Source organism: Mesitornis unicolor, unplaced genomic scaffold (genome assembly GCF_000695765.1).
Source record: "Mesitornis unicolor isolate BGI_N332 unplaced genomic scaffold, ASM69576v1 scaffold41282, whole genome shotgun sequence".
Taxonomy (NCBI): Eukaryota; Metazoa; Chordata; class Aves; order Mesitornithiformes; family Mesitornithidae; genus Mesitornis; species Mesitornis unicolor.
The window spans coordinates 25694-37025 of record NW_010169288.1 but is presented as its reverse complement, the minus strand read 5'-3'; the positions used below and the strand labels follow the sequence as shown (position 1 = coordinate 37025).

The 11332-nt window shown below is 41.3% G+C and overlaps 1 protein-coding gene across 1 annotated transcript in view; it reads left to right on the top strand.

Annotated features, from left to right (window-relative positions):
* Window positions 1-77: 77 nt before the first annotated feature.
* LOC104536628 (myosin-11) overlaps window positions 78-11332 on the top strand; it is a gene marked incomplete at its 3' end in the record, with an annotated part of 36595 nt that continues 25340 nt past the window's right edge. Inside the window, exons 1-2 of the mRNA XM_010179297.1 lie at window positions 78-419; window positions 5298-5454. Of these exons, the coding sequence (XP_010177599.1) occupies window positions 78-419; window positions 5298-5454 (499 nt within the window). The remainder of the gene's footprint in view (window positions 420-5297; window positions 5455-11332) is intronic.

The following is an 11332-nucleotide window of genomic DNA, read 5'->3' as shown; positions in this document are numbered from 1 at the left end:
ATGTATTTTGCTTGGAACATTTGTCTCCCTTTAAAACAGAATATTTTGCTTCCTCAACAGGTGTCTACTGAGTCAAAATGGCTCAAAAAGTTCTCAGTGATGATGAGAAATTCCTCTTTGTGGACAAAAACTTCATTAACAACCCTCTTGCCCAGGCTGACTGGTCAGCGAAGAGACTGGTTTGGATTCCATCAGAGAAACATGGATTTGAAGCAGCAAGTATCAAGGAAGAGAAAGGGGATGAGGTGACAGTTGAACTGGCAGAAAATGGAAAGAAAGTGACACTGAGCAAGGATGACATCCAGAAGATGAACCCTCCAAAGTTCTCCAAAGTGGAGGATATGGCAGAGCTGACTTGCCTCAATGAAGCCTCAGTGCTGCATAACCTAAGGGAGAGATACTTCTCAGGTTTGATTTATGTAAGTAGAATCAAACCCACATGTGGCATTTCCTATTGCATGCTACCATGTCCTGTCACAAAACAGGTGGATGCCTTCCACTGGCAGGGACACCGCCCTAGCAGTACCACTGCCATGCCATGACTGAGAGGTGGGCACATGCATCACAGACCACGGATTTAGTTCGCTTTATTCCCCATGATTCCTTTTCTTCTTTAATAATTGTTTCTCTACTTAACTAAATGAAAACACATGAAGGTTTCTTCCCCAAAGCTTGCTAATTCTGAAAGGATATCTTTGCTTTGGAAAGTACACTCCAGCAGCTGAGCAACACCTCAGTCCTGCTGCTTTGAAATAAATCAGTCAATAGGGACTTGTGAATTACTTCAGTGTAAACCTGAACAGGTTTCCAGTAACTTGCAAAAAGAACATATAGGAAAGCCAAATCATGCAGTCTTTTTTCAGGCAAAACTCCCACTGAAAGGGAGCTGACAAGTTCTTGTTTGGCAGGTCCTTGAGTAAAACGTTACGTTTGGAGAAACAAGCAAACCCCCCAGAATTAAAGTGAGAGTACTCAACGCTCCAGTGTTACTGAGCCCAAGTCATGCACCCACCAGAACGTTTCTTCTTTGTTGGTCAATTTACAGATCAGACAAACCTGGACAAATTATAACCTGCTCTATCCTTGTGTGAATTAGGGACAAGATTATTCTGCCTTCCAGCCCACACAAGTGTATTAACACAATCATATTTTGACATTAACAACCCTGTAATCTCTCTGCATGCACATTAAGCAAACTCCACAGTAAGAAAGGCCATAAAGTTTCCCTAGAACTTAGCTGTCATCTTGGATTTCACACGGAGGATCTCTACACTGTGCTGCAGAAAAGTAACCTGCTGGTTAAATCTGTGGAAATGGTACTTGCACAACAGCACACTGATGAGTGAAAGGAATTACAGAGTTTAGGTAGCAAGGTTTTGGAAGCAGGAGTAGAACCCTCATTATTAATATGAGAAATGGCAGGAAATGAAGGAGAGAATAAGATCGTTACACATACTGCAACAAAGGAACTATTTAATTGTTATGTGTAACTTTAAAAAGTGAAGCTCGAGATCTTCAGGAATGTGCTAATATGGGCATCATCAAGATTCCTGAAAGAAGGTAAACTTTCCATCTCATCAGTATTTGAGTTTATTGGATTTTAAGTTTGCAGGTGAACATATGGACCTACGTGCTATTATATCAGAACATGCAGCATTAATTACTAAAACGGAATTTGTCTGAAAATGTTCTGGGTTGTAGCAAGATCTAAAAAGAATTCCTAGAAGACAAGAGGGATAAAATGTGTCCAGTTTATTTCTTTGTTGTTGTTCTCAGCAACACTCTGCATAGATGTTCCAGGATTCCAAATATGTTAACTTAGTGGATCTTTTTGTGGAATTTTAGCTTTCTACAGGAAGAGGAAATTCATTTCAAACAGTGGAAAATGCAATTAGAAATCAAATAATTTTTCATAAATGGAAGTGTATCTGAAATTAAGTTTTATTTCTCAAGAGACTACATTTTAAGATGATGGGAAATTAACAGTTATAAATAAACTGTTTTTACTTGTATCACAAGTTATTAGTATTTTCAGTAACAAAAAACCACTTAAAACTGCACAGCCTTAGGCAGTACTGCCTCACTAGATACTGCCAAACCTTTAAAGAAACCAGGGGGCATCTGAACAGAATTTGCGGTTTTGTTCTTATCCACTTGCAAAGCTGACTATAAACACCCATCTGCTGGCTGTGCCACGTAACACCTACATTAAGTTCCTTGGCATCACACACACACAAAGAATATGTGACCTTATCATTTTTCCATTTAGAGCAGCAGTGACACAAATGGAGGTTCCCAATTCTGCTAAAGAAAAAACTCAACTTAGCTGGAAAAAAAAATCTGTTCCTTGCATTTATATTAAATATTATTAAATAAAAAGATTCAGTGGAGAAATTCACAGAGTGACTGTACACTGCAACAACACCTTGGTTTTTTTCTTTATCACGGATAACTAAGAAGGGCAAGAAGTGCATTGCCATGTTTCACATTGCTCAGAACAAACAGAATCTGCCTTGTCCATACACAAATTAGACCAAAAAGTATTAACTAAACCTTAATAAATTAGCAATGCAAATTCAGCAGATTTGAGACTAGAGTTTCTTCTGCCTGTATTCATAGGCACTATGAATTCCCTCTTTGCTGAACAGTGCAAAATGTTTTCTTATATATAGAAAACTATATAAGCATACTGGAACCAGAGGTGGGATTCTTCTGCCCAAATGTAGACATTTACAATGTAGATGTGTGTATTTGTGCTAGTCTGTCTTAAATACGGAATCACAGAATCCCAGAATATGAGGAGTTGGAAGGGCCCTGGAAAGCTCCCCCAGTGCAACCCCTGCCAGAGCAGGATCACCAGAGCAGTCACACAGGAACACGGCCAGGGCTTTGGGTGTCTCCAGAGAAGGAGACTCCACAACCTCTCTGGGCAGCCTGGGCCATGCTCTGGCACCCTCACACTGACAAAGTTTGGCCTCATCTTCAGCTAGAACCTCCTGTGCTCCAGCTTGGGATCATTGCCCCTTGTCCTGGCATTGGCCATCCCAGAGCAGAGCCTGCCTCCTTCCTCCTCACACTCGCCCTTTCCAAATTGATCCCCATGAATGAGGGCACCCCTCAGCAGTTTGAATGTCTCTAGGGAAGTGGACTCCACAGCCCCTCTGGGCAGCTTGTTCCAGTGCTCTGTCACCCTCACAGTACCCTCTCTGGGCAGACTGTTCCCCAAGGAGAATGATTTAAAGCACAGAAACTTCAAACCCCCATTTTCCATCACATGCTTGGCCAGCCAGCTCACTTATCTTCAAAACATCACATACATTAATCAGTTTTCCCAAAATCTTTGTAAAACAGATACCTAGAATTACGATCAGTAAAACCAAGAGGTCTTCGTCAACTTTCCCTGAGGTGAGAGAAGGTAGCAGTCCCAGTACAGTCAGAAATGGGGATTCCTGAACTCCATCAGCACAGGCTTTTGCCCTGCCTTAGTCACCTGCCTCTTGTGCCTCAAGTTTAGCTCTTCAGAGGTACGTTATTGTATGCCTGGGTGTGCAAACAGCCCTGCATGTGGCAAGTCAGGCAAACACCTATAAATGTCAGGGAAGGGAGGCCTAAATAATTTCCTGAATTGAAAATTTACTCTCCCATTATTAGTTGAGTGCATGCAGTAAATCTATTTCTACTGAATATAAAGGCCTTGCTATCCTTTCCTGGAGAGCTCTGGTAGTCACTCTGGCATGGCATGGTTATTACCTGCCACTTCTCAAGTGTATTGTCCTCACAGTACTTAATTTGGACACAATTATCATTCTGAACTCCAGCATCAGTGAAAACCCAGCACAGTAATTATCTACTTTCAATGTCAAGGGAATAGCTTGGGGACATCAAGAACCTGCGAAGAGCTTGGTTTTCTTGTTATCCAACATGAGGTGAATGGTAACGTAGTCACAGCCTGTAACAGTGGTCCTAATCACCACCCAGAGCACCCCAGACATTATCCAGCCCAGCATGGAGCGCCCAAACTGCTCCTCACTGCTGGAGGCTGACAGACACTCCTGCTGTGTCTGCTGAACACCATATAAAGCTCAGGCTGTGCTGAGACCGTGTGGCGCCATTCCTGTTATGGTCAGGAAAGGGAAACCCCTGTGCCCAGATGCCACTGTACAGCCCTGCTGTACAATGCTACAGTGCTTCCTATGAGGAAACTGAGGCAGCTCGAGCCAGCCCTGAAATGAAGGCATGGCAGCAGCTGCATGCCACAAAACACTCATTCACACAACATGGCAATAAAAACATCCTTATGCCTACGTTAAAAAGAGCGTAATTTCATTATTTCAGTTTGTTGCTGTTTTAAAACCATTCCAGTTTTTAAAAAACACAGCCATATGCCAGCTTAAATATCCCAATACTCCAGCAGATGGTAATTTTTTTTTTTTTAGATCTTCATTTTTTAAAAAGGAGTTGGACATCCTTGCAAAATGCTTACTTTTAAAGTAACTGTTTGTGATACATGGCTCGCCATCCATCATCATGTGCTATTATTTGTGCTCCCATTTCAGTATCTGGAACATTCCAAGATAAAGGAGAATTTAAAAACCTAACAAAACCTGGATGAACAGCTATCAGCTGGTAGCAAATGTTCTTTTTTCTTTTATATGTATTTATATGAATGCCTTAATTAAACTGTAAACAGAAACCACATTTCTTCCTTAAATATATTACAAAAATAATCATGCAGTAAAGGCATGACTGTTCTGTTAAGACATGTATAGGGAACTGCAGTAATTTTTTTATAAGGACTCTCATCAATAATTGTGGTAATATGGCGTTCATATAATCTTTTTTAAGAAGCCTTCTTCTAACATCAATCCAAGCTTCTTACCTGGGATTTCACTTTACAACATCTGACACCTACCTGAGCAGGGGACATACTCTGGTATGACAACACACATATAAAGAGGTATTATTAAGCATGACACTTGTTACATTATCACAGACGAGTGATTCGTTGTGTACTGAAAATAGCTGAAGTCAAGAAGCTCAAACATCAGATCAAAGTGCGGTGTTTCTATAGACTGCTAAATTCACATACTTCCTGGCAGTTTATTAGAAATGGTTATTTGTACACTTGGAAGGCACCTGTACATGCACATTCAGAAATCGCTGCTTCATTTATTACACTAGGCAGGATAGAAATGTTTGCTAAAATCCTGTTAGTTCAATGTAACCGATCCCTGTGCTTCCCAGACTAGACATGGTGCATAATATTAATGCCAGTTTTTATTTGAATTTCCTTGCAGACTTATTCAGGTCTCTTCTGTGTGGTGATAAATCCGTACAAACAGCTGCCAATTTATTCAGAGAAGATCATCGACATGTACAAGGGAAAGAAGAGGCATGAGATGCCACCCCACATCTACGCTATCGCGGACACAGCCTACAGAAGCATGCTACAAGGTAAGCAACTTTTAATGCCACAGTTCTTGGAAATCACTGCATGGTAATGTGGGAGAAAACACCTGATAACTCCACATTGGCTCCTGCAAGGAGCACAGCCAGAAAAGCTCTGTCACAGAGGGTGATGCAAGCTTTCTAGAAGTTTCAGAGGAATTCTTTGGCAGGAACAGCAGTCCACAAACACTGTGACTCAAAAAGGAAAAGTAATCCTTTTACCCATCTGTGTTGAGGCACGTGGGAAGGTTTCAAAGTCAAGCAAATAGTTTTGGCAAATATGGGCATGGAAAATGCTCCCTCTCCACCAGTGGGGACTATTCTGAAGTTAGCTGATGTACTGCTCGATCCATCAGCATTCTCTCACTTTCTCTCTTTCTCTCTCTCTCTCTCCTCTAGCAAAGCAAATTCAAATAATGTTTTGGGGCTTCTTTTGTTACAGTCCAATGCTCCGGAGCCCCGAGTTGAGATGTGCTCTCTTTTCTAACAATAATGGCAATGAGCAGCAATGGGAAAGCAGTCAGGCCCCAAATGGTGCAAACAGAACCTTTGAAATTCACAGTGCTCTTCTCCTCCTGCAGTCACTACTGACAGACTGGGGGTTGCTCTAAGGAAAAAATCATATTTTAGGGACTAAAAAGCTGTAGTGATGAATGTGTGAGGCTTCAACGCCTACAGACTACAGAGATGCGACTGGTTACCATCTTACTTACAGTGACCTCGGGTGCTCCAGGAAACCAAGGCTCTACAAAATGCTTTGAAATTTAATTGCACTCATTAGGGGCTTGATCCTGCAGAAATTATGGCCAGTTCAGCCAGCTTCACAGGTGTGGCCCGAAAGACTAGGGCTTTCCAGTTTGGACCTTAAGGATTTAAGGCTTATGGGCTTTAGATCTGACTGGTGAAAAAAATCAACAGCATTTCAAAATTTCAGTTTAGCAGCTACATTAGTACCCAGTATTGATTTCTTTGTAGTATTTACATACATACACAATATAGTGATTGCTTCAGAGAAATGAATCCATTCAAAACCACTGCACAACTTAGCTGACTATGCAGGTGAAAGTACACAGTATTGCAGTGCTCCTGTACTCATCCTGCTTGAAATATAAACCTGATGAATTTACTAGAAGTCACAGGTAGTCAGTTTGCCATGTTATAGGTAATTGCTATTTTCTAAACCGAGATTTAGACTAAAATCCTTCCACACAATGAAAAAAACATCAAAGATCACCTTCTCTGTGATAGGCTTCCAGGCAGGCTGCATTGCCTGACCCCAGGCAGACTTCTACTGACTGAAAATACCACTCAAGACCCTGTCATTTTGGTACAAGCTATATATATATATATATATATATATATATATACACACACACACACACACACACACACACACAGAAAATGGTGATTGATATCAAAGGCATCAAAAAAGGTCTTTTCCCCTAAAAAAGAGTCCTGAGTACTCATATGTACTAACTGTAATGCTAACAAAATCCTTAGAAGTTCTAAAGATTAAACTCCTGAAGACTATTTACTTACTTAAGTTGATTACCTAACTGTAACTTCAGTTCCTGACTTAAGAATCTTACATTTTCAGATATGAGTGTTTAATATACAGTTAACTTAATTCTAAACCCAGAGAACTGGGTATTTGCTTTACAGTATCAACCTTTTTTCTTCCCACGGCTTATGTGACATTTCTGTTCTGGAACTATTTCAGTTCCTTTGTTTGAGTACTTCCCAGAAGGCAGAGCTACAGTGCAGCAGAGAAGGATCAGTAAAGCAACAATAAAAGACAACCTGAAAGCAGACCTTCCTCTGTGCTGCAGCACCAGAGTTATTCATTAAGACAAGCATATAAAATATGTTTAGGACTGAGGGGGCAGGTGCTTTTAAAATAATACAGTTCAGTAAATATAATCTTTTATGTAACCACAGTTATAAGAAACTTACTTGACATCAGCTCATCCCCTTAAGCCACAATCCTGTATCTGCCTTCAAAATCACCTCTTGAGCTCTGTGCTGTGCATCCAGCACTGCCCAGGGCTCTGAGCAGGCCCTGCCATCAGAGCAGGTTTTTTTACCTCACATCCCTTACATGAGCAGCCAGCCTCACAAGGAAGCTCTGCAAGAAGTTTCTGGCTCTTGAAGTTCATTAGCAGTGCGCTCCTCATTCAGCTGTGCAGAATACTGCTACTTGTCCCTAAAAATGGTATGGGGAAAAACAGCTAGGAAAGGGCTACAAGCTATCTGCAGGAAAGAGAAAAAACCATAATAATACAGCCTATTTGACAGTACATGAGTTTTCTGCATAACATGAAACCAATATCAGCATAGATCGGCCTAATTCCAGCAGCATAAGGACCTCTTTCACTCTTGCTCTCTCCGACTGCCTCCTGTCCTTCATAACATGCACTTCCAAGAAGCAGTGAAGCTACTGGACCTGGCTTGCACTTGTCTGTGGTCATTAACTGCACCTAGAACAGCCTGGGTTCAGCTGTGACTCCCAGGCTGGGTGCTAGGAGGAGGAGCAGCAAGAGTGCCTGTTTCTTTCTATTCATTTTTTCGGTCCTCATAATGATTTGCTGTCCTCACCGACTCTTGGGGAAGCTTTATGCCTTGTTATTCACATACCCACTTTGCAAGGAATTCTTCTTGTCAGCAGAGAGAAAGGGGAGACTAAGTAGAAAGTAAAGAGGAGAGAATAGATCATCAGCTGAACCTTTACGAGAATGCTCTTCCACTGCCTCCCGTCCTAAACACGCACAGCCAGTCTGGCAGCCAGGGAGCTCTCACATCAGGGCTGGCATCACAAGCCTGGGACATCCAGGCTTCGCTTTTTTATTGACATGCACATGCCATTTTGGAGGTTCTCCACCTCTGAAGAGAGCCCCAGCTGTTTTCAAAGCCGTGCTTTTGTTTGCAAAGATGTACTCATGTTTTGTGCATAAAACTAAAAAAAAACTCAAAATAACTCTAGTTATTCAGCCAAACTGTATTCACATTGGAGTGGTGAAAATGGGCATCAGCATGATTGTGTGTGTGTGCACGCAACATGTATAGACAGAGAGAGTTTCATAGTTTTTTGTAAGCATATTTGCAAATGGAAAATAAACAAAAAGCCTTACTCATAAAGATGGATCAGGGCACTGGATATTTTCCTTGTGAAATTTCAGTACTGCTCCTTATCTAGGAAACTTGCATAGTTTCTTCTTGCCAAAGTAAAATATAGCTTAGATTCATGAGACTGAAGAATTACACTCTGGTACTTCACGACCAGGACCACTTAGCCAAGAGCATTCAGCTTGTTCAGCTGTCTCAGGGACCCTTTATCTTTTTCTTTATCAAGCCTCAGTGTCTGCAGATCGCTGCTCCTATTGCAGGCTCATCATCTGGCAAGCACAGCCCTTTGCATTCTCACTCTCTTCTCTGTTAGCACAAACATCCAGCAAAACAACATGAGCTGTGCACGCTGCACTCTTCCTCTGCTTTTTAGACTTACTTGGTTAATGTATTCATTAGAGATGATGTTAAAGTCCCAAGAAAGTTGTTCTGGTTATAATACTTGGCTATGGTTAACAGAAATCAGATAATTTACTTTCTTCCAAATAGGCAGAAAAGCTGGCATTTCACAGGACATGGGAATGAACTGAAATGTTGGCTGGGCAGACATAAAATCTGCACTTGTTCCAAGAGGTTCTGAGCACCTAAAACCTGTCATGCTGACTCATGCTCAAAACGCGTTGCTTGTTGAATCTTCTGATTCCCACATCACTAATGCAGTTCGATTATTGTGCAGGCACAGACACTGATGCTCATTTCCAGCCAGAAATTTTAGTTGTCTTTAACCTAAAAGACTAAGAGAATATAATATTCCATGAGAGCATTTTGTGTATGCATCTGTCCCCATGAGCTACCACACTGAACGGAGCCCCACTGACTGTCTTTACAGACAAAGTAGCTTACTACAACTACACTTAAAGAATGCAATCATAAAAAATCCCCCTAAGCTTCTGCACCCACCCTTCCCTCCTGCATTTTGGATGAAGTAGCTCCCAGTGGCACCGCTGCCACATGAAGGGCTTGATCCCCTCATTCCATCTCTTGTGCTGACAGCACCAGTCTTCATGTGGTCATGATGCAAAACTGCTGCAAGTGAAAACCACCTTTTAAATTTTGCTGAATTGGTTTTAAGGCAGGTGACTCCCTCCTGGTGTGTGGCTGTATGAATGCTGCAGGTTGCAGCAGCAAGGAGAGGGAAATGTGGGCCATGGAAGAGGAGTTGGAGGTGGGTGGATGACTTTTTCCTGCAGGACTGCCAGTGATGATGGAGCTGAGACACTGGTCCAGTAAGGATGAGTAACTCTGCTGTCTTCTGCCATCTTCCCTGCTGACAGCAAACAGCAAATAAGTGATAAACAACAAATGTGAAAAGTCAGATTATCCGGAGGTAGTAATAGATACAAAGTTTTCATGTGGATGATTAGGATTTATTAAGTGCTTTGTCTATAAATCATCATAGAGAAGATATATTATGGCTTTCTGCAGATTCAAGAAGGTTGGCTATTTTCTGCAAAGCCATTTTTATTCAAGCTTGAGTTAAAGATGGAAAAACAAACAATCTGGTAGTTACTGGGAGGTATGGGAGGGAAACACAGTTCCCAAGATTTTAGAAAATGAGGCTGCTGTGAAAAGCCAACTGTTTACTGTGTTCTCAGCAGACTGTACAGAAATGTCCCCTTTAGGCAGTGTAGTTATTAACAAATGTAAAGAAGCAGTGAGCGAGTGTTGGAACATGGTTTCAGTCTGTTTTTTTCCTTTTATGGTAAAGCTGCCAACTTGCTGCTTCATTGTAATAAACCATCTGATTTTGTTTGTGATTAAGCAGAGCTAGCTGGACTATCAAGAACAGAGGGACATACGATTCTTACAGGCAATCTGGAGGTGTCTGGTGAAAAAGCTAAGCAATTTCCAGGGAAATAAAAAGGTCAACTGCATGTTAAGGAAGGCATTTAGAATGTAAATGTACATCTCTATACTATTAAAACTTGAGAAGAAAATTTTAAAATGTCCAAAACATTTAATATAGACATACAGAGGGAGAATATGATAGTTTTCCAGGTAGTGTCAATTTTTTTAAAAAAGGCATTAACCAAAAATATATTGGAATCTGGAAGAGATATTTTGTTATTTTTTAAGCTGCAGGAATTATGTTTAAGGTGTTTTACTCGTGCAAGTAATTATCTTCTGATAGATCTACCCAGATAAAGTTGCAGACTCTCAAAATAGGGCACAGTCCTTTCTATACAGAATAAAATATTCCAGAACAGAAATAGGAGCAGTTGAATGGGGACAGCCCTTGAAAGTAAATGCAACCAGTATCTGCAGCTCAGGACATAATAGAACAGGATATGATTTCCTGATATATTTCATTCTTACCATTGCAATTTGTTAAAACTGCTGAAGGACACAGAGGAACATCTGGAATTCTCCTCCATGAATGTGCACAGGAAAGTTTGTCAGCGTGATACTTCACAGATCACGCTGCAAAGTTCAGCAACACAGGGCTGAAAGCTTCAAGGCTTCATATGGCTGCTGAAGGGAAGCTAGAAGGGTCCAGGAACCAAGAAAGAAACTTGCAAGAGTGCCGTGGGGTTGTTCACCTACAGAGAACAGGAAAATTGCACAGGTCCAATCCTGGAAGCTTTTCAGGCTACAAGAGAAAGCTGAAAGGAAATAAATAACTTTCCCTCCAAGAACCCCCTCAAGGTGCTACAAGTCAAAGTCACAAAGTGCTGACTCACCAGAAGTCATCCTTGGAGAGCCAGCATCGTGCAGCAGCCTCAACCTCCAATTTGAGTCATCCCAGGACAAGACCCACCAT